This window comes from Mobula hypostoma, chromosome 1 (assembly GCF_963921235.1).
Source record: "Mobula hypostoma chromosome 1, sMobHyp1.1, whole genome shotgun sequence".
Lineage (NCBI taxonomy): Eukaryota > Metazoa > Chordata > Chondrichthyes > Myliobatiformes > Myliobatidae > Mobula > Mobula hypostoma.
The window spans coordinates 142,505,034-142,529,759 of record NC_086097.1 but is presented as its reverse complement, the minus strand read 5'-3'; the positions used below and the strand labels follow the sequence as shown (position 1 = coordinate 142,529,759).

The window sequence follows — 24,726 nt, the reverse complement described above, 5'->3', positions numbered from 1 at the left end:
TCTTTTCACAATAGGCAAATGAGCACCACCATCAGATAATGCAGCAGAAAGGAGATCCCACCGATAAGTAGAAGCAGAAAAAAACGTGTACAGGCTTTCTACAAATTGAAAGAAAATTAATGCTTCTTGACAACATTAAGCAGCACATTCTCCAACCAAATTTAGTGTAATGGAATGTAATCTGCAAACTCATTCAGCTCTTTAATTCGTGTTTATAAGCCACTATACTTGCCACTCATGTTGCTGGCATTGTCATAACTTTGACCATGGCAGTCTTTTATATCAATGTCATTTTCTTTTAAAAAGTCAAGTAAACTTTGAGCGAGCTGTTCAGCACTATGACCTTCCATATCCTAAAACATCACAAATCTTTCAACTAGTCCAGACGGCAAAATATAGCACACAGTCAAAGTCAGCTGGTCCACATTAGATATATCTGGAGTAGAATCCAATGAAACAGAATAATACTTGTATTTCTTCACTTCATTGATATGATAATGTGATCCAGTATGCTGGATCCAATCAGATTGATGAATTCCTCACATGTTGTTTTAGATAGGTATGATTTATGTCCCCTTCCTTGGTTTGCATGAGCATTTATACCACGACTCAGCAAGAAGCCAACACACGCCTGCCCACACATACTGCACCATGCAGCATGCAGCTCCCCCAACATGAAAACAACAGCGTTGCCAGATCGTTGTTGTTGTGGCGTGGATGAAATCACAGAGTGTTGCGTTACCGGTAGGTAAAAGGTAGTTTCTTTATTCGACAAAACAAGGTTACAGCAGGCAGAGACCCCTGGCAGAACAGGTCTAACCACCTTGTGCTTGAGCCTCGATATTTATTTGCTAAACACAAAGGACAGTTCATAGTTACAAGTGTAGACAATTCTTTGAAGTTTTCATATCTTTTGATTAAATTCATTCTACTCGCGCCAGTATGCCTAAACTGGCATTCGTGGCCTTTAGGGATGCAAGTTAAAGTCCATAATGCATTATTTGTTATGTTACATGCTAACATAGAGGACAATACATATTCAAAAAAGCATAGATATGGTGTCTTTGCAACTACCTGTAAATTTAGCATTCTTGTCTCAGAGGCGCCAGAGATGCATTGTTACAAATGAAACTGGGTTCACAGCTTTTAGGAAATGCATTGTTATGCACTCAATCCACAGTACTTTGTCAAAGAACAGAAGACTGATGGCTGAAGTCATTTATTTAAGTGTAAATGAATCATCTACCCAAAACTCACTCTAACAGTCGTGAGAATACGGTGAGATGCTGATTTCATCAGACTGCAGTTTACAAGCATTTAGTGCGGGCGAGGCCCTCGAAAATGCAGGGCCTGTAGCATATCCTACTTTTGAAACTAGGTTAATCCAGCCCTGCCCACAGCAGGCAGCAAGGAAGCCCCATTTTAGATTTGTCCATCTCTTGAAGATCATCACAATTGCAGCATCATTATGGTCTCCTGATGTATCCCCCACTTTCCAGCTATGAGTAATAAAGTCATGGATTTCTGGCTGATGTTCCCCAACATGGCAGCAAGAGAAATACAGCACCTGCCATAGATGGCCATTTTCAATCTTGCTAAAGAGACATAGAGTCACCGAGTTTTACAGCATGTAAACGTGCCTTTCTGCTCAACTCATCCAAGCTGACTGTATTGCCCTACAAGCTGGTCCCATCTGTCTGCGTTTGGCCCATAGACCTCTAAACATCTCCTATCCATGTACTTATCTAAATGGCTTTTAAATATTGCTATTTCGGGCGGCTCAAATAACCATCACCCTTTAACATGAGGAAACTGTCCTAATGTCCCTTTGAATCTCTCGCTTCTGAATTTAAAGCTATGTCCTCTTGCTTTTAGCACCTATTTTCCACAAAAAGGTTAAATACGTTCACCCTTGCCCCTTGTGATTTCATATATCACGTCACCCCCTTTTCCCCTTCCTCTGCTTTCCAGGGAATACACTCCTGCTCTACACAACCCCTCCTTGTAACCCAGGCCCCCTAGTCCAGGCAACATCCTGGTTAATCTTTTCTGCACTCTTTCTACTGTGATAATGTCTTTCCTATAACAAGACAACCTAAACTGCACACTAAAGTCCATGTGCAGCCTCGCCAATATCTTATATAACTGTAATGCATGGGTTCCAAATCTGGGGTCCGTGGACCCCTTGGTTAATGGTAGGGGTCCACGGTTGTGAACACCTGTTGTAATATAACTTCCTAACTAGCAGCACTCTCTTCATATCTGCTCCTCCGACTCCCACTGAATACTGGGGTGGGAGGGCTATAATACAATTATATCAGAGTGACCATCCCCTTCTTGTTTCTAACTTCTACACATATGATCCCCCATGAATATCTTTCCTAAGGGCTGCTATGCCTTCTTTCATTCTCCTTTTCCTACCTACACCTTTATCATGGCTGTCACATCTGTACACTGGAACACTGAGCTGGCTGCCTCGCCCTTCCTCAGCCATGTTTCTGTTACAGCTCTAATATTTCTGTCCTCGGAGCTGTCCATGCAGAACTCAAAATCCTTGACTGTCAAGCCTCCTGCATTGTACTAAATGCAGTTCAAACAAAGGGTCTTTACTCTTTCTTTATTGTGATCCTGTTTGTGCTGATGGCTAAATTCGGCCCTCATCAGCCACTCTATTGGACAGGCCCCCCCCACCCCCCACAACTCTGATTTAAAAGCTCCTGACTAGCACTGGCAAATTTCCCAAACAGGATATTTGTCCACCTCCACTGGGTGCAGCCCATCCCTTTCGTACACGTTGCCACAGTAGCGTAGCGGCTAGCATGACGCCATTACAGCTCGAGGCAGCTTCGATTTCCTCCCACAGTCCAAAGACATAGCAGGTAGACTAATAGGTCATTGTAAATTATCCTGAGATTAGGTTAGGTTTAATCAGGGTTGCTGGGACGTCATGGGCCAACTCCGCGGTGTATCGCTAAATAAATAAAATATAAATAGGTCACTTCATTTCCAGACCTACCGATGCTCACCACTAAAATCGAGGCGAGAAGACTGCATCTAGTGGGGCACTGTCTACGCCACCCCGAGCTACCTGCCAGCCTAGTCATCATATGGGAGCCCAAGCACGGAGGATGAACCCTGGGCGCCCTCCCAAGACTATGGCCAACACGTTCCTAGAAGGCAGTGGCACGGCTAATGTAGATGAACTGAACACACTGATGAGGGAGAGGGAGAAGTGGAGAGTCCGTCATCATGCCTGACGCCGGCCCCCTACTCACTCACCAGGACGTGGCACAAGGAATAATCCAGAAATTGCTGCTCTGGAAGTCCTACTGCATAGGTTCTCTCCTAACTTGCTATATTCACTGCAGAGGATCTCTTCCCCTCTTTCACTCCCTCGCAGACCTAGTAACGATCCAGACAGAAGCAGGGAGCTCAGCCAAGCACACATGCACCATCGGCACAATGTATCAATGCTGAAGTGAATGAATAATACAGTGAAAGGTAAAGGTCGTTGAAATATTCTACCTCGCTCGCCCCAGATGGTTCGGGGATTTTTTAACTGTTGCTGAAGCTATAGGCAACCTTATTACCATATCCCATCAAGTTCCTGCCTTGAACCCTGGGTGCCAGGGGATGAGTCATACCAAAGACTCGCCACCTTTTGACCTTCCTCATCTTCTTCACTCCAATGAAAAGTGCAGCTAAAGCAGCTCTCAATCTCCCTTTTCCATTGAAAAATTTGCAAGTTACAAACAAAATTCAATAAAAAGACAATTACATTTTTTAAAAATGCAGCCGCTGCAAATCTGAAGTAAAATTTCATGGTAGCAATTTTTCATGGCTGCTTTGTTAGGTACCTCCTATACCTAATAAAGTGACCATTGAGTCTACGTTTGTGGTCTTCTGCTGCTGTAGCCCATCCACTTCAAAGTTCGGTGTGTTGTGCTTTCAGAGATGTTCTCTGCACACACCACTGTTGTGGTTATTTGAGTTACTTTTTCAGCTTGAGTCAGTCTGGCCTCTCTCATTAACAAGGCATTTTCACCTACAGAACTGCCGCTCACTGGATTTTTTTTTGTTTTTCACACCATTCTCTGTGAACTCAAGAGACTGTTGTGCATGAAAATCCCAGGAGATCAGCAGATTCTGAAATACTCAAACCACCACATCTGACAATTATTCCATGGTCAAAGTCACTTAGATCACATTTCTTCCCTGTTCTGATGTTTGGTCTGAACAACAACAGAACCTCTTGACCATATCTGCATGCTTTTACGTGGTGAGTTGCTGCCACATGATTAGCTGATTAGATATTTGCATTAACGAGCAGGTTTACATGTGTACCTAATAAAGTCACCACTAAGTGAGTATCATGCTCTCAGACTAAGAAAGTGAGTTTAATAGAATAATTGAAAAAAAAATGTTCTCTAACTAATATTTCTCCTTTGACCTACATTACCAGAAACAAACAAACTTCATCACCTTTCTTACTGTGGTCTGTAGGAATTTTGCTACAGACAAATTGACTGCTGTGCTTACCCTAATAAAAAGTAATGTGCTGAATCTGAATACGAACTCATAATTAATTTCTGCCTGACAGAAAGCCGAAGCATCATACAGACTTGGCTAAGAAATGGCAAGAAATGCTACAAGTGTACAACAACGAAAAGTTCCAGCTGGAAATTGTTATTCAGCTCCAGCTGATAACTAATGGCATCAGCATCCTAGATCACTGCAATCAGAAAAGTAACTGGACCACCCCAGAAAAACTTGTAGCAGGCCAGGAGCTAGAGTATTTTCGAGTGAATGATTATCCTCCCAGCTCCCCAAAGGCTTTGTACCATCTACAAAGCACAAGTCACAAAAGTGACGGAATACTTGCAAACTGGTTGAAAAAGTGCTGCTCCAATGCCTTCGAGGACCTCGACATTGTTTAAGATAAAGCAACACACCCGAATGCCACCCTATCCAGCACCAAAAACTCATTCCCCTCAGCACCAGCTCAGTCTGGCTGCAGTGCGTTCATGTGCATGATATATTGTAGCAAATTCTTAAGATTTCCTTGCCAGAGTCTCCCAAATCCGCAGCTTCTACCTGCAAAGGGATAAGGAAAGCAGATGCAATGGAATGCCATTGATCGCAGGACAGGAAAAACATCCTGTCTCAGAAATGTATTAGCCATTCTGTCATCAGCACTGGATCATAATCGTGGAACTCTTTAGCCAAGGAGATTCACTTGATAGACTGCAGAGACTAGGGTTTTACAACGACCACAGAATTGGCAACAAATGGAAAGATACAGTGACAGCAAGCTGGCAGGAAAGCTTCTACAGGATTTCAGACAAATGTCAGTCCCTGCCAGACAGTGGCAGAAGAATTTGTAACGAGGAAGAAGCAAGTGGCAGAGAAATTAAACCCGTACTTTAGTGGCTGCCTTCACAAAACAAAACCTGCCAGAGAACCAGGGATCCAACAAGCAGGAGGGACTTAATACTGATTAAAGAAACATACAAGGGACTGATGAGACTGAAAGGTGACAAATTCCAAAGGCTTGATGTTATACAATCCAGATTTTGTGTTTATTTACTTAGAGGCATAATAGACCCTTCCAGCCCAGCAACCCACAACGACATGAAGTGGAATAAGTAAAGAAATAAAGTGGATGAGCTTGAGGCTCAGTTGGAAATTGGCAAGTATGATGTTGTGGGAATAACAGAGACATGGCTGCAAGAGGACCAGGGCTGGGAAATGAATATTCAGGGTTATACATCCCATCGAAAAGACAAACAGGTTGGCAGAGGGGGTGGGGTGGCTCTGATGGTGAGGAATGAAATTCAGTCACTTGCGAGGGGGGACATAGAATCAGGAGATGTAGCGTCATTATGGATAGAACTGAGAAACTGTAAGGGCAAAAAGACACTAATGGGAATTATCTACAGGCCCCCAAACAGTAGCCTGGATATAGGGTGCAAGTTAAATCAAGAGTTAAAATTGGCATGTCGCAAAGGTAACGCTACGGTTGTTATGGGGGATTTCAACATGCAGGTAGACTGGGAAAATCAGGTTGGTACAAGACCCCAAGAAAGGGAGTTTGTGGAATGCCTCAGAGATGGATTCTTAGAGCAACTTGTATTAGAGCCTACCAGGGAGAAGGCAATTCTGGATTTAGTGTTGTGTAATGAGCCAGATTTGATAATGGAACTCGAAGTAAAGGAGCCATTAGGAGGTAGTGACCATAATATGGTAAGTTTTAATCTACAATTTGAGGGGGAGAAGGGAAAATCAGAAGTGTCAGTATTACAGTTGAACAAAGGGGACTATAAACCCATGAAGGAGGAGCTGGCCAAAGTTGACTGGAAAGATACACTAGCAGGGATGACAGTGGAACAACAATGGCAGGTATTTCTGGGAATAATACAGAAGGTGCAGGATCAGTTCATTCCAAAGAGGAAGAAAGATTCTAAGGGGAGTAAGGGGTGACCGTGAATGATAAGTGAAGTCAAGGACAGTATAAAAATAAAAGAGAGGAAGTATAACATAGCAAGGATGAGCGGGAAGCCAGAGGATTGGGAGACTTTTAAGGAGCAACAGAAGATAACTAAAAAGGCAATATGGGGGGAAAAGATGAGGTACAAAGGTAAGCTAGCCAAGAATATAAAGGAGGATAGTAAAAGCTTCTTTAGGTATGTGAAGAGGAAAAAATTAGTTAAGACCAAAGTTGGGCCCTTGAAGACAGAAACGGGTGAAATTATTATGGGGAACAAGGAAATGGCAGACAAGCTGAACAGATACTTTGGATCTGTCTTCACTAGGGAAGACACAAACAATCTCCCAGATGTAATAGTGGCCAGAGGACCTAGGGTAACGGAAGAACTGAAGGAAATTCGCAGTAGGCAGAAAATGGTGTTGGGTAAACTGATGGGACTGAAGGCTGATAAATCCCCAGGGCCTGATGGTCTGCATCCCAGGGTACTTAAGGCGGTGGCTCTAGAAATCGTGGACGCATTGGTAACTATTTTCCAATGTTCTATAGATTCAGGATCAGTTCCTGCTGATTGGAGGGTAGCTAATGTTATCCCACTTTTTAAGAAAGGAGGGAGAGAGAAAACAGGCAATTGTAGACCAGTTAGTCTGATATCAGTGGTGGGGAAGATGCTGGAATCAATTATAAAAGATAAATTAGCCACATATTTGGATAGCAGTAGCAGGATAGGTCTGAGTCAGCATAGATTTACGAAAGGGAAATTATGCTTGACTAATCTTCTGGAATTTATTGAGGATGTAACTATGAAAATGGACATGGGAAAGCCAGTGGATGTAGTGTACCTGGACTTTCAGAAAGCCTTTGATAAGGTCCCACATAGGAGGTTAGTGGGCAAAATTAGAGCACATGGTATTGGGGGTAGGGTACTGACATGGATTGAAAATTGGCTGGCAGACAGGAAACAAAGAGTAGGGATTAATGGGTCCTTTTCAGAATGGCAGGCAGTAACTAGTGGGATACCGCAAGGCTCGGTTCTGGGACCGCAGCTATTCACAATATACATTAATGATTTGGATGAAGGGATTAAAAGTAACATTAGCAAGTTTGCAGATGACACAAAGCTGGGTGACAGGGTGAAATGTGAGGAGGATGTTATGAGAATGCAGAGTGACTTGGACAGGTTAGGTGAGTGGGCAGATGCAGTTTAATGTGGATAAATGTGAGGTTATCCACTTTGGTGGCAAGAACCAGAAGGCAGATTACTATCTGAATGGTGTCAGGTTAGAAAAAGGGGAAGTACAACGAGATCTGGGTGTCCTTGTTCATCAGTCACTGAAAGTAAGCATACAGGTACAGCAGGCAGTGAAGAAAGTTGGCCTTCATAACAAGGGGAGTTGAGTATAGGAGCAAAGAGGTCCTTCTGCAGTTGTACAAGGCCCTGGTGAGACCCCCCTGGAATATTGTGTGCAGTCTTGGTCTCCAAATTTGAGGAAGGACATTCTAGCTATTGAGGGACTGCAGGGAAGGCTCACTGGGTTAATTCCAGGGATGGCAGGACTGTCATATGTTGAAAGATTGGAGTGACTGGGCTTGTATACACTGGAATTTAGAAGGATGAGAGGGGATCTGATTGAAACATATAAGATTATTAAGGGATTGGACATGCTGGAGGCAGGAAACATGTTCCTGATGTTGGAGGAGTCCAGAACCAGAGGCCGCAGTTTAAGAATAAGGGGTAGACCATTTAGAACGGAGTTGAGGAAAAACTTTTTCACACAGAGGGTTGTGGATCTGTGGAATACTCTGCCTCAGAAGGCAGTGGAGGCTAATTCTCTGGATTCTTTCAAGAAAGAGTTAAATAGAGCTCTTAAAGATAGCGGAGTCAAGGGATATGGGGAGAAGGCAGAAACAGGGGACTGATTGTGGATGATCAGCCATGATCACAGTGAATGGTGGTGCTGGCTCGAAGGGCCAAATGGCCTACTCCTGCACCTATTGTCTATTGACATCGATTTAACCTTAACCTAATCACGGGTCGATTTACAATGACCAATTAACCCACCCACTTCATCTTTAGACTGTGGGAGGAAACCAGGGGGCCTGGAGAAAACCCACGTATTCCAGCGGGGGAATGTACGGAGACTCCTGACAGATGGGGGGGGGGGACTGAACTCCAAACTACAATGCCCTGAGCTGCAATAGTGTTGCAATAAACACTCCACTACCTTGACACCCACTTCTGGAAAAAGTGGCTATTGAATAGTGAATACTCTGGTCACTTGAAATTCCATAGATTCCGGATTTGAAGAGAGCAAAATGTGACTCCACTATTTAAAAAGGCAGAAAATGAGAAAAGAGACCTGTTAGCCTAACATCAGAGTAAGGAAATCTATAAAGAATATTGTAACAGAATACCTGCAAAAGGACTGAACACAGCCGGCATGGAACTATAAAAGGAAAATTAAGTTTGCCAGATCGATTTGGAGTTCTTTGAGAGCAGTGAAATAGAGAAAGGGGAACAGGAAATACTCTATATCCAGTTGATATGGAGTATTTGTTTTTACATTTGGGTTTCAGTAAGGCTTCACACAGGTGGTTGGACAAGATTTGATCATATGGCATACACTAGCCTGGATTCAGAATTTGTTGATGGATAGAAAGCAAAGATTGGGAATAAACAGATCTTTTTCCAGGTTGCAGATTATGACTAGTGGGATACCAAAACGATCAGCTGTTCACTTTCTTTGTCAAAATTTGGCTAAGGGGACCGAATGTCATTTTACCAAAAGTAAGTGGGATGATGAAAAGGGAAATCTTCAAGGGAATACAGACAAATTAAGGGAGAGGGTGAAAAAAAAACTGAGTAAACTTTGTCCAGTTGGTAAATTCTGTCCTAAAGGACTTTGGTGTGTGTAATTCACTGAAAGGTAACATGCAGGTGCACCAAACAGTCAGGAAGATAAGTCACAAGTTGGTCTTAATAACGGGAGGATTTGAGTGCAGGGATGAAGGTGTCTATATGCAATTATATAGGGCTCCAGTGAGACCCCACTATGGGTATTGTCTTTGGTTTAAAAAGGATGTATTGGGCATAGTGAAATGCAATAAAGTTTTGCCATATGAGGAATGATTGAGCAGACTGAAACAGTATTCTCCTGTCTTGAAGAATGAGGAATCTCATAGAAACTTTCAAAATGCTTCCACGATTCATTAAGTGGATGCAGGGAAGGTGCTTCCCTGAATAAGGAATCAAAGACAGGGGCCACAACTTCAAAGGGTAGCGCAGGGAAAACGATGTCCATCTGCAATGATCCTGCAGAAAAGTGCAGCAGGTTCAAAGGTGCAAATGGCCTATGCCTGCTCCCATTTCTGAGTGATGGACCAAACTTAGCCTACTTCTGCTCATTGTTCATAAAGATTAAAGATTACCTTTATTTGTCACATGTATATTGAAACATTAAAACACACAGTGAAATGCATCGTTTTGCATCAACAACCAACACAGTCCAAGGATGTGCTGGGGGCAGCCATGATTGTCACCATGCTCTTAACGCCAATGCAGCATGCCTACAACTTAATGACCCTTGTTAACATGTATGGTTGGAAATATGGGAGGAGACTAGAGCACTTGAAAGAAACCTACATGGTCATGGGGAGAATGAACAATCTACTTACTAACCCACATTTCTTTGAAATGTGGGAGGAAACTAAAGCATCTGGCAGAAGCTCACACAGTCAGGGAAAGAATGTATAAATTCCCTATAGACAGTGGCATGAATTGAACCCCAACCACTGGCACTGTAAAGAGTTACCACCATGCCGCCTTAGGTTTATACACACCATAGTGTTCCTATCAAAATGAATTCATCTAGTAACTAACTGTCCCATCAAAGCACAATGTTTTAACAAAATAAAAAACTTGCATGTACATACAGAAAATCTCAGTTTTTCATAACCATTTGAAATATAAACATTGTGGGAATGTAAGCAAATGTCGGCCAGTATTATGTCCCACAAATAACATGATGTCGGTGGGATACTTGTAGAAATGCTGGTTGAGGGAAAATTGATTAATGCAACTTCCTTCCTCTTCTGTCAGTCATGCCACAGGATCTTACAGTCTCAAAATAGGGCAGAAATTGGCAATCTAAAGCAAAAGGGGAAAACTGTGGAAACTCTCAGCATCTATGGAGAGAGAATTGTTAATATTTCAAATTGATGTACTTACATCAGAACTAGGGAAGTACAGAAATAAATATGTTTTAGAGTAAATAAATGGGAAGAGTGAATAGAAAGCAAAAGTTCAGGTTTGAGATAGCTGGAAGACAGAAGAGATAACATGTGAAGACGAAAGATGTTACATGGTAATAGAATTTTACATCCATCCAAGTGGAATGACAGGATCTGACTTTAATGCCTCTACTGATTTAAGGAATTTTTCCTGGAGTGGCACTGAAGTATAAGGCTGAATTACAAATATAAGTCAATACACCAGTCAGTCGAGTTTATTGTCATATGCACAAGTACGACATGCACAGCTACAATGAAAAACTTACCTGCAGCAGCATCACTGGCACACAGATAGACAACACTCACAAAAATAACATAAATTAACAATGTAAATAAGGAAGGACACAATTAGAATAAAAACAGGTCATTGTAGTGAACCTCAAATACAGGGTTTCAACACATTTCTTCTGACATCAAGATTAAGATAACACCAGTGATCTAAGACAGAGTATCACAATACTCTAACTTTCCCATTACCCTTTGTACCATGGACCCTCCCGAGTATTCTCCACTATACCCCGGCCAACATTTAATCCTTCACCCATCATCAGATTTTACAGTCATCACTACATGGTGGATCCCTACTATGTCTCCTGCATTGAATGGTTTGATAATGAATAGACCTTTCATCTTTCTTTCCTTTCCTAGTCCATACATCACACCAAGCCACTTCACCTCTTCCATTGTTGCAATCCAACTTTAACCACACCAGCCACGACTTCTCGTCTCGCAGGTGTCTCCTCTCGAGCTCCAGCACTGCCACCTGGTTGTCAACCAGCACATGGAACATCTCCAGTCTTTCTGCTAGCTCTGCACAGGTTTCCACCTTGTCAATAGGAAGTGGGTAGGCATATAGGATATCATCAAAGCCATTGTCAGCATAGAAACGGGCTTCAGCCAACGTAGAAACTGCAATGCAGCGTCGAGAGCCTCCAGTCATTATATCTGCACACTCCCTGAAATTAGAAAAGCAGAAGCCACAAGCTTCATGTGGATATTTGAAACTAATCAGATCACCTTCCCGCTCTTACATATCAAACAGTTTGTCACATGGTTACCTACAAGAGTGCAAACTTCAATATTGCTGATAACTTATTGTGTGAAACATTATCTGATGTCTTCTACAAACCCATATAGAAATAATTTTAAAATATTGTTCCATCCATGCCATTAATGAACTCAAAACATCCACCTAGGTTTGTCAAGAATTGCTTCATAATATCTGGAACAAATTTTAACAACAGCTCGAACTATTTACTGTAGCTTAATTTTCACTTGGTGCAGGCACTTTCATCTGAGTGGGATGAAAATCCACATGGCATGGTCACGCTGAAGCCTGAGCCATCTCCACCCCAAGCCAGAGGGAACACTGTTCTACAGTAAGACCTGAAGTGGGACAGATTCCCATGGAGATTTGAACCCAGTGCTTTCCAAGTACATGGGGTCAGTGGTTGGAATGTAATACTGAGTCAGGTTCTTTCTATTAGCACTGCGTAATCAATTGGACACTTCCTTTAGCACTGCATGTAACAGCTTTGGTTTGTGTTCTCCCTCTAAATACTCTCATTAATTTACAAACCAGTTGACTTCATCAGCAACTTATCACCATGGTAACTCTGGCGTCAGATATAGGCCCTTCCCTCGTTCCTTCGGCAATTTTCAACTTACTTGTTTTCTGCCTTTCATAGTTCTGACAAGAAGTGTTTGACCTTAAATATCAACTTTGTTTCCCCATCCATGGACACAGCACAATCTGCTAAGCCTCCCCATTACCACTACCAGGCATTCCTCTTGGATACTGCCTGATCTGCATGATCACTTGGATCACTGCCTGATCTACTTTGTCACACGGTGTGAGCAGAATTATCTGCAGCTTAATGTGAAAAAGACTAAGGAGCTGGTGGTGGACCTGAGGAGGGCTGAGGCACTGGTGACCCCTGTTTCCATCCAGGGGGTCAGTGTGGACATGGTAGAGGATTATAAATACCTGGGGATACGAATTGACAATAAACTGGACTGGTCAAAGAACACTGAGGCTGTCTATAAGAAGGGTCAGAGCCGTCTCTATTTCCTGAGGAGACTGAGATCCTTTAACATCTGCCGGATGATGCTGAGGATGTTCTACGAGTCTGTGGTGGCCAGTGCTATCATGTTTGCTGTTGTGTGCTGGGGCAGCAGGCTGAGGGTAGCAGACACCAACAGAATCAACAAACTTATTCGTAAGGCCAGTGATGTTGTGGGGATGGAACTGGACTCTCTGACAGTGGTGTCTGAAAAGAGGATGCTGTCCAAGTTGCATGCCATCTTGGACAATGTCTCCCATCCACTACATAATGGACTGGTTGGGCATGGGAGTACATTCAGCCAGAGACTCATTCCACCGAGGTGCAACACCGAGCGTCATAGGAAGTCATTCCTGCCTGTGGCCATCAAACTTTACAACTCCTCCCTTGGAGGCTCAGACACCCTGAGCCAATAGGCTGGTCCTGGACTTATTTCCTGGCATAATTTACATATTACTATTTAATTATTTATGGTTTTATATTGTTATATTTATACTCTATTCTTGGTTGGGGCAACTGTAACGAAAATCAGTTTCCCTCGGGATCAATAAAGTATGACTATGACTATGACTGCGAAGACCCCTCCCCCACTACCATTCCCAGGTCAAAGCTAAATGCAGATTCGAGGAATAGCACCTATGCCTGGGCAGTCTCCAAGTTGGCAGCATAAACAATGAATTCTCAAACTAACCACTCCCTCTCTGTCCCTTCCTCTCTTTTTTTTTCTCCTCCCTCTCCATCTGATCTAACTGGCCACATCACCCTATTTCCTTGCTCTTCCACACCCGCCCATCAGCCACACACACTCCTCCCAACAGTCACGTTCTGTGCTCTGTTGTCCTTTCCAATCAGATTCCATCTTCTTCAGCCCTTTGTCACTTCCACCTATCACCTCCAAGCTTCTGACATCATTCCCACTCTTTCCCCAAGCGCATCTGCTAATCAACTCCGGATTGTTAACTGAGCCAAGTGCAAATTGGCACTGAGTTAGTGGAATCAGAGAGCTAAATGTGTGGCTCAAAGATTGGTGTGGGGGGAAGTGGGTTTGAACTTGTGGGAGGGACACTGCAGTATTGGGGAAGGAGGGAGCTGTTCTGATGGGATTGGCTCAACCTGAAGCATGCTGGGACCAAAATCCTGGCAAATAACAAAACTAGGGCTATGAATAGGGCTTTAAGCTGAATATTATGGGGCATTGTCAACAACTTGGAAAAGGGAAAGAGAGTGCCAAAGGTAAAAAAAAAGACAAAACATTTAAAAAGAGATAAGCATTTAACCTCAGGTAACATGGAGACAAAATTGAACAGGACGATGACTGCAAGTGTAAAATCTAAATGCACACAGTATATGTAACAAGATAGATGAATTTGTAGCGCAATTTGGAATTGGCATAGATGACACTGTAGACATCACAACGTTGTGGCTGAAAGAAGATCACAGCTGGGAGCTTAACATCCAAGGATGCACATCATTATCGAAAGGACAGACTGGTGGTTAGATGGTGTGGGGTGGTTTTGTTAGTAAAATCAAAACCTTAGAAAGAAGTGATATAGCACAAGAATATGTAAGATCCTTCTGGGTAGAGATAAGAAACGTCAAAGGTAAAAGCCCCTTACAGGAGTTAGATACAGACGTCCAAAGAGTAGCTAGAATATAGGGTATAAATTACAATGGGAGATAGAAAAGGCATGTAAAAAGGGCAATGTTACAATGGTTACAGTGGATTTCAATATGCAGGTAGATTGGGATCACAAGAGAGAGAATTTGTAGAATGCCTAGGGGATGGCTTTTTAGAACAGCTTGTGTTCAAGCCCACTAGTGAAATGGCAATTCTGGATTGGGTGTTGTGTAATGAACCAGATTTGAACAGGGAGCTTAAGGTAAAGGAATCCTTAGGAGATGAGTGATCATAATATGATAAAATTCACCCTGTACCCTATATCAGTATTACAGGGAACTACAGAGACATGAGAGAGGAGCTGGCCAAAGTTAATTGGAAGGAGACACTAGCAGAGATGATGGTAGAGCTGCAATGGCTGGAGTTTCTGAGAGCAATTCGGAAGATGCAGGATGGATGCATCCCAAAGATGAAGAAACGTTCTAAAGGGAGCAGGCTGACAAGGGAAGTCAAAGACAGCAAAAAAGCAAAAGAGAGGGCATACAATACAGCAAAAAATTAGTGGAAAGCTAGAGGATGGGGAAACTTTTGAGAATCTGTAGAAGGCAGCTAAAAAAAAAGCAATTGAGAGAGAAAAAGATGAAATATGAAGGTAAGTTAGCCAATAATATAAATGGAGATACCAGATTTTTTCTCGGACATACAAAGAAGAGTAAAAGAGAGACAAGAGTGGATACTGGACTGCTGGAAAGTGATGCTGGAGAGGTAGTAATTGGGGAAAAAGAAATGTTGGACGAACTAAAAATAAAGACAACAGAAGTATTCCAGAAATTTGAGACTGTTAGAGAGCAGAAATGAGTATAGTTGCTATTGCAAGAAGGTGCTTGGGAAGCTGAGAAGGAGTCCTGCAGAAGGGCCTAGGCCTGAAACAGCGACTGTACTCTTTTCCACAGATGCTTCCTGGCCTGCTGAGTTCCTCCAGTTGTTTGTGGGTGTTGCCTGGATTTCCAGCATCTGCAGATTTTCTCTTGTCCGTGATTTCATTTTGAAAGGACTGGAATATAAAAGTAAGACTGAAGTTTTATAAGGCATTGGTCAAACTTCATTTGGAGTGTTATGAACAGCTTTGGGCCCAATATCTAAGAAAAATGTGCTGGCATTGGAGAGGATCCGGAGGAGGTTCATGAGAATGATTCCAGCAATGTTCATGTATGGGGAGAATTTGATGGCCGTGGGCTTGTACTCACTGGAATTTAAAAAAACGAGGAGGGGAGATCTCATTGAAACCTACCAAATATTGAAAAGTCTCAATAGAGAGATGTGGAAAGGATGTTTTCAGTAGTGAGAAAGTCTAGGACCAGAGGGCACAGCCTCAGAATACAGGGACTTTTCTTTACAACAGAGATGAGGAGGAATTTCTTTAGCCATAGGGTAGTGAATCTGTGGAATTCATTGCCACAGATGGCTGTGGAGACTAAGCCATTGGGTATATTTAAGGTGGAGGCTGATAGGTTCTTGATTTGTAAGGGTGTCAAAGGTAGAAGGTGAAATAATGTGGTCTGAGAGGGAAAGCAAATGATGGAATGTCAGGCAGACTGAATGGCCTAATTCTATTCCCATGTCTTACGGATTTATGGTAATTCCCTGCACCTGCATCTACCTATCAACTGCCAGATTTTGCTTCACCTCTTTCCACCATCTTTTCATACTGGCCGTTCTCCCTCTTTCTTTCTAGTCCAGAGGATGGGTAAAAATCTCAACTGTCCTTTTCCATCCTTAGATGCTGCAAGACCCACTGAATTCCTCTGCCGTTTGTGCACTGCTTCAGATTTCAGCATACGCAGTCTCCTGAGTCTCCAATACTGTATACAAAAGTTATCCGGTTTCTTGGGACTTTGGAGTGAGCCCTGGCTGAAAAGCCCACACCCCCAGTGTCATGGTTTATATATTCAACATTTCCCAATCAGAGGTAAATAGATATTTGATAAGCAAGGGCATGCAGTATTACCACATTAAATAGGGAATGCAGATATGAGGTCACAGTCTTGATTATCTATGTACTTTATCAGTATGTTTATTCTGGAAACTGTTGACACTGTCAACCACTTACAGATTCCTCTTTGGTTAACTGTTCCAGTTCTCAGCCTGATAATTTCTTAACTGCGAAAGATTCTGTGCTTCTTCTGCCCTCCCGCACACTAACAAGTATCCCTTAATCTGCTGATTCTCAGTGTTACAAGGTTTGGAGTAAACTATCCCAAAAATCCTTCTCCTCGATTGTCTTGGCACCTTAATAATAATGATTGGACACCTTAATAATAATGAAATAAAGTCTCTATATCTGAAACTGCATTGTCCCAAACAAGGTTCTATTTGCACCAACATTTTCACGGGTGCCTAATCATCTGTAATTCATTCCTGAAGATCCACGGGTTAATTCTAACTCCTGTCCACCCTGTCCCTTTGTGATCTTCCTCCGTTCTCCCTTCATATTCTTTATGCTTTAAACTCTACTTCTTCTGCCTTGATTTTGTGACTCTCTGTGTCCCTCCCTGATTGGGCTTGGACTCATTTCTCCCCTCCCCCTTGCCTCATGATTCAGAGTTCCATCCATTGCTTCTTACCTCAGAATCCCCCTCATTTACCTCATACCTTACTCTGCTGCCAATGCCCTGTGGCTCAGACCCTGCACAGTCTTTCCCAACAAAGAATTGAGGTTGATGTTGTAACGTCACAGAAGTTCGAAACATTTTTTTGATTAATGATTTCCACTGACTTTCTTCCCATATATTTAAAATGCTCTAAGATCTTTTCTGTACCAATGTTTCAGCTTTTGCAGAATACCGTGGAATAAAAATAATAATAATTTAACCACATGCAGTTCTAAAACAGATTTCACCATAACATGTTCTCTCCTCCAGGCCTAGGACCCTGAACTATTTCCCCACCGGCTTCCTGAATTTCCAGATTTTTCATGTTTGCTATTTCATCAGCCAGGTACTTACAGAGTCTTGTGAGTTTTCATATGTGGCCTGAGCTGAACTCCCAGAGTCTGACATCGCTCAGTCATTTTCCTGGCATTACTTTTAACCTTCTGGATGTCCACAGTGAACGCTGGGGTGAAAAGTTGCTGGATTGATGCGACAGAAACCATGGCTTCTTTTGATCCCTAGAGTAAAAGCACAAACTCTGATCAATGACTTTGTCAGGTAGTGCATTTTCTTTAGGTCAATGACATTGATTTGTTATGAAAACCTGCCACTCTAGTTGCCTGACACATCGATCTACACAGCAACTACTCCATGGGAGGTAGAAAGATTTCTTGTTACCTGATTGGAGGATTCTTGACCATCATGAAACAGTCTTCCTCCTACCACTCTATTGCCCCATTATTTTTTCCCTCCTAAGTTGCTCACAATAGTGTCCTCAAGGTTAATATTTAACTTTAGGAAGCTGCAGAACATTCCATCCCCACCACAAAGCTAATACACCAACACTGAACAGCAATGATAAGTTTGGAAGTTTTATGGCATTAATTTCAAGCCCATGCACTGGGAGCACGCAAAGCGCATATGATATAAACAGCAAGAGGAGAACACCACCTCACAAATTACCACCCACCCTGTCAACCATTTATGGTTTTGTGGCAAAATCTGGTTTTCACCACCTTAGAAGTAACCCAGAACCCACAAAACCAGAGTGAAAGCAAATCATCCTAGATCTCGAGGATCTCCCTCAGAAGGAAAATGGTTTAATGTTAACAAAGTTAAAGGCATCTGGACATATTGATGAGGCCATCAATAAATGTTACTGGATCTAATAAACAGCGACATGGTGTACAAATCAAAGGAGGAGTCAATTTGCCAAGCTACATCAGGCTCCCCTGAACTTCCCCTGAGAGGTATACAAAAATATTGCTGCCCCTCCCAACAAATTAAAACTTTACATTCATCCCAAAGGCTTCTCCTGTATGTGGGTTTATTAAGATTAAAATTATGCAAGGCAAGTCAGCGTTTATAAATTGGATGAAGGCAGAATCTGGTACCTGTTATGCATTACAATTAGTGGTGAAAATAAAGTCTTACACATCCAAACTAAAAGCATAGCTATATTTAAATGTAAGGAATAGGCTATACAATCATTCTGTTTCATACTGTTTTACCTTTTCACTGTCTGTCCCTTTCAGGATAATTCACTTCAAAGCTCATGTTAGACACAAAGATTTAATGTTGCAGTGAGTCAAGGGACTGTCCCTAAATTGATTTTCAAAAGAAACATACACAACTGAATTTAAGAAGACAAAGATGGAAAGCGCAAAGTATTGTCAATAGCAAATATACGGCCACATGATATGTTCTGGTGTTGCATGTGATTTAAGTTTTGATTCATCACCATCATCATCAGGTGTTGTGTCAAATGATGTCGTCTATCCATTACCATGATTGCTCTTCGAAAATTTTACTACTGAAGTGGTTTGGCATTGCCTTCTTCTGGGCAGCGTCTTTCAAGACGGGTAACCCCAGCCATTATCAATACCCTTCAGAGTTTTGATTAGGACATCAGAAAACTTGAAATACTACAGTACTTGTCAGGAATTACCCTGGGAACGCACCCACACTTTAGTCCTATGAAACAACTCACCATTCATGAGCGACACACAACATGGGCGAGGCATCACCTACAGAGAGAAGTGTTTCATGCAGGACCTGTTACCATACCAGCAGGAAGTCTGCACATACATGCCTCAAATCCAAGCTGTAGTGTATGTCCCACCACCTGTAGTTTGGATGTGGAGATCAGAGTAATTCTGGTTTTATTCTTCTACAGCAACACACACAAAACACTGGAGGAACCTAGCAGGTTAGGCAGCACGTATGGAAATGAATAAACTGTCGAAGCTTGGGCTGAGACTCTTCTTCAGGACTCAAAAGTAAATAAATTGACACAAACTTATGTTCAGAATCAGAATCAGGTTTACTATCACCGGCATATTAGAGTCACAGAGTCACAGAGCCCAGCAGCTGAAACAGGCCCTTCGGCCCTTCTAGTCAATGCTGACCTGTTTATGTTTTTATTGCCTAGTTCCAACTATGTGCACCATAGCCTCCATACACCTCCCATCCATCTCATCACCCAAATTTCTGTTTAGTGTCTAAATCAAACCCACATCCACAACTTCCGCTGGCAGCTCATTCCACACTCCCACCAACCTCTGAATGAAGAATTCCCCTTCAGACTCCCCTCAAAGAATTCACTTTCACCCTGAACTTGTGTCCAATGTGGGGGTGAGAGGGAAGACGGGGTGGAGAGGGAAGACAGTAAGGGGGCAGTAATGTTCCCTCCTTACAACAAAACTAACCCTCTCACTGTGTCAGAATCAATGATTAAATCCGGTACCAAACACTGTGTTTTCATCTCTGCACGTTGTAACCTGAACCATCTCACTGAGGGTCTGATGGAGACATAACCCCTGCCCTCTGCACATGTGATCACATCTCCCCTGCTTCTGACATTTCAAATACCCTCAGAATGGTTTTCTGATTCAGTCTGAAGGTAATGGTACATTCAGCTCGTCGTCAGACCTGACAAACCATGTCTTCCCACAGCTGATTCCACCTGTTGGTGTGTCCTCTTTCCTCCACCTCCAGGGAAGCTGCATCTCCACACAAACTCCTCACTTGAGACGACTGCCTGTATCCATGTTAACTTAGCAGCAGCAGTACAATGCAATGCATGATGAATCTAGAAAATAAATAAATCAATTACAGGATATATAAATAAAATAGTTAATTTAAATATTGTGCAAAAGCTGAAATAATAAAAAAGTGAGGTAGTGTTCATGGGTTCAAAGTCAATTTAGAAGTCGGATGGCAGAAGGGAAGAAGCTGTTCTCAACTTCCTTTTCTCGACTCATGAACAGATGACCCAGCTTTGCATTATGGAAAATCATGCTATGATGTATATTCTAGGAACAAAACACCCCTGCAATATAGGTGTCACCAAAGGGACAAAATTATTCTTCTACATGTTTATGTGGGGGGAAAAAAGTTGCGGGCCTGACACCAGAAAGACAGCAATGAGCTGAGAGAAATGGCTGTGAACATAACAAGGAAAATCTCCGGTGTTGAACACTAACAACCATCCAGAGACATTTCAGTGAACACTTGGCCACTCAAACTTGGGTCTGCCTGAGCACTCCTGAACTTATTTGTATTAGGCTGCAGGCTGTAATCAGAGCATCTGTACCGGTCACTGGAGAACTGTGTCGCCACTACCCATAGTCTGAAAGGCTCAGGATCAACTGGAAGCAGAATGGTGAGTTGCAGAATCATGGAAAGTCTGCAATATTAGAGAGGCCGTTTGGCCCATTTTATCTGTGCTGGTCAAACCAAAGCTGCACACCCTAAATCCATGACCAGGCACCAGATCCAAAATCCCTCATCTCTTCAGATACATACCTAGATACACTTTAGGTACAATGAGAGCTTCTGCAGTTTCTCCAGAATCTTAGTATCATCTGGCCAAAAACATTTTCCTCATTTCCCCTCTAAATCTTCTAACAGTTACTCTAAGCCTATATCCCTGGGTTTTGTCCCTTTGGTGACACCTATTTTGCAGGGGAGTTACATTCCTAGAATATACACCACAGTACAATTTTCCATAATGCAAAGCTGGGTCATATGCTCATGTGTTGAGTAAAGCAAGTTGAAAATCAATTTGTGTCAATTTATTTACTTTTTTCACTTTCATAAGGGCAAATCTTATTCCGTATATTGATTTTTGGGTAAACCATGTAAAGGTAAACAAGATTAGTGTTACACAGTGTCACCTGTAATTTCTTTCTATTTATCCCAGCCAAGCCCGTCAAGATTTTGTATATTTCATTTCAGTCTCCCCTACCAGCAGAAGCAATTTACTCTACCCTAGCTTTCCTCTCAACTCCACCTCCTTCAACCCTGCTTTCTCTGAGGACTCTATTTCATTCTCCCAGTTTCTTTTGTTACATAAACATAATTTCTGATGCCAACACATTCCACGTCAGTGCTTCCAACATGATTTTGTTTTTTTTTCCTTCACCGTGGCTTTCTCTCGACCATCGTTGACTGCATCTGATCCATTCTCCAGCCCTATTGCTCTCACCTAAGAAAGGCAGAATAAGCTTTTCCCTGTTGTCGTCTTTCATCCACCAATCTCCACGTTCCTGCTCCATAATTTCTGCCCCCTGTAACACAATGCCACCACCAGGCAAGTCTTCCTTTTCTCACGGCTTTCAGGGACCATTTTCCTCCATGACTCCATAGAACGCGGTATGGTGCAGCGCAACACAGGATGAAGCTTCGGCCCATGATGCCAGTCCAGCTAATCCCACCTGGCTGCACACATTTTACATTCTCTCCATTCTCTTGTCCAAGGTCCTCTCAAACAGCACCATCGCACTCGCTTACACTGCTTCCCTGGTAATGCGTTCCAGGTACCTATCACTCTCTGTGTAAAAGATCTGCCCAGGAGATCTCTTTTAAACATTTCCCTTCTCACCTTAAAGCTAAACTCTTGAATATTTTATATCTCTACCCTGCAAAAACGTCTATCTATGGCTCTCAAAATTTTATATACTTCTACTGTATTAGGTTGTCCATCAGCCTCCGACACTCCAGAGAAAACAATTCAGTTTTGTCCACTCCAACAACAATCACGTGACACCTTCTCATGCTCCTGCCAAGAACTGCAAGGCTCGCCTTTTACCCTGTTTCCTTTCCAAGAAACCCAGAGGAAGTAGCAATTCATTTGCACTTCTTCCAGTTTAGATTCTGTATTCAATGCTCATAATATGCTCTCTGTAGAAACCAAGTATTCTTCCTGGATGTATAACAGCTTGGTATGGCAACTGATCTGAACATGACTGCAGGAAACTGCAGAGAATTACGAACACAGCTCAGCATATCACAACCTCTTCTACAATAAGATGGACTCTTGGCCTCACAATCTACCATGTTATCATCTTGCACTTTATTGTTTACCTGCATTGCAATTTTTTAGTATCTTTTACACTTTATTCTGCATTGTTATTGTTTTATATTATTTCAGCTCAATGCACTGTGTAATGATTTTAACAGTATAAACAAGCTTTTCACAGTATCCTTGTACATGTGACAATAATAAACCAACATCAATACCGAAAAAGAGTGCATGATCACTCTGCAGAACATCCTCTTTCAGTCCTGTTGCAATTCCCCTATCACAGATCTTCTAGATGTTCGCTTCAGTATATGCCTTCTCAGCATTTTAAAATACGTTTGAGTTCTAATTTAACTTTTCCCAACTCTGATCCAGAACCATTAGCACTGCTTTTCTCTTCACAGATACACGTGGCTTACTGATTATTTTCAGCCTTTCCTATCTTTATTTCAGTTTTCATGCATTTGCATTTTTAACTTGACCAGTCCTTCCAGTGCAATCACACAATCATCATCCATCTTTGCATGATCTACGAAATCAAAGAATTAGGACAAGAAAATTAGGGAGAAAAATAGATTGCCTAAGGACTTTAGATGCAGTGATGAAAAAAAACCAGACACCCATTATTTGCAAAAGCAAACGATTGATTCTTGGGATGGCAGGACTTGCATACCAAGGGATTCGGACTATTGAGTTTACTAAGACATAGAGAGAGTTAGGTCACTCGGCCCATGAGCCAGTCCTGCTCTGCTCTGCCATTCCATCATGGCTGATTCATTATCTCTCTCAACCCTATTCTCCTGCCTTCTCCCTGTAACCTTCGACACCCTGAATAATTCCACTTTAAATATACTCAATGACTTGGCCTCCACAGCTGTCCATGGCAATGAATTCCACAGATTCACCACCCTCTGGCTAAAGAAATTCCAGCTCATCTAAATGAATATTCTTCTATTCTGAGCCTGTGCCCTCTGGTCCTAAGCTCACCCTCTATAGGAAACATCCTCTCCACGTCCACTCTGTCTAGGCCTTTCAACATTCAATAGGTTTCAATGAGACCCCCCTTATTCTTCAAAGCTCCAGCAAGTACGGGCCCAGAGCGTTCAAATGCTCCTCACACTTTACCCTTTCAATCCCAGAATCATTCCTGTGAACGTCCTCTGTACCCTCCCCAATGCCAGCACATCTTTTCTTCAATAAGGGGCCCAAAACTGATCATAATACTCAATTGCGGTCCGACCAATGCCTTATAAAGCCTCAGAGTTACATCCTTGCTCTTATCTTTTAGTTCTCTCAAAATGAATGCTAACATTGCATTTGCCTTCTTTACCACTGACTCAACCTGCAAATTAACACAAGCTCTTATCTTGTTAAGCCACCTCATATGCAGCACCTTGTCAAATGCCTTCTGAAAATCCAAGTGAACAACCTCTACTGACTCTCCTTTGTCCATCTTACCAGTTATTTTCTCAAAGAATTTTAACTGATTTGTCAGGTAATTTTTTCCCTTAAGGAACCATGCTGTCTTTGGCCTATTTTACCATGTGCCTCCAAGTAGCCCAAAACCTCACCCTTAGTAATGAACTCTTCCTAACCACTGGAGTCAGGCTAACTGGCCTATAATTTCCTTTCTTCTGCTTCCCTCCCTTCTTAAAAAATGAAGTAACATATGCAATTTTCCAGTGCTCCGGAACCATTCCAGAATCTAGTGATCCTTGAAAGATCATTACTACTACCTCCACAATCTCTTCAGCTACCTGTTTCAGAACCCTAGTGTGTAGTCCGTCTGGTCAAGGTGACTTACCTCCCTTCAGACCGTTCAGTTTCCCAAGTACCTTCTCCCTAGTAATAGCAAATTACACTCACCTCTCCCACATGCTCGAATTTCTGGCATACTGCTGGAGTCTTCCATGCTGAAGGCCAACTAGACGGTCAGAAAATACCTATTAAGTTTGTTTACCATTTCTTTGTCCCCCATTACTACCTCTCCAGCATTATTTTCCACTGTTACAACCTCTCTGTTACTCATTATATATCTGAAAAAAACTTTTGGTATCCTATTTTATATTTTTAGCTCAGCTTACCTTCATATTTCATCTTTTCTTTCATTTTCATTGTCTTCTGTTGATTTGTAAAAGCATCCTAATCCTTTAACTTCCCGCTAACTTTTGCTATATGCCAACAACAGGAATTCTGCAGATGCTGACGAAGGGTCTCGGCCTGGAACGTCGACTGCACCTCTTCCTATAGATGCTGCCTGGCCTGCTGCGTTCACCAGCAACTTTGATGTGTGTTGTTTGCTATATGCCATCTCT

The 24,726-nt window shown here is 42.3% G+C and overlaps 1 protein-coding gene across 3 annotated transcripts in view; it reads right to left on the bottom strand.

Annotated features, from left to right (window-relative positions):
- The window catches only part of zgc:162816 (uncharacterized protein LOC571260 homolog), a 70,949-nt gene extending 46,326 nt beyond the window's left edge, over window positions 1-24,623 (bottom strand). Inside the window, exons 1-3 of one of the 3 annotated variants that reach the window (XM_063040214.1) lie at window positions 24,496-24,623; window positions 17,461-17,624; window positions 11,450-11,730 (exon numbers count right to left, since the gene is read on the bottom strand). In XM_063040214.1, coding sequence (XP_062896284.1) covers window positions 11,450-11,730; window positions 17,461-17,624; window positions 24,496-24,501 — 451 coding nt within the window. In that variant the 5' untranslated portion in view covers window positions 24,502-24,623. Of the gene's footprint in view, window positions 1-11,449; window positions 11,731-17,460; window positions 17,625-17,784; window positions 17,959-18,617; window positions 18,833-24,495 lie in introns of those variants that run through there. The other 2 variants (XM_063040266.1, XM_063040271.1) reach the window with 2 other exon arrangements.
- Between the last annotated feature and the right edge of the window lie 103 nt (window positions 24,624-24,726).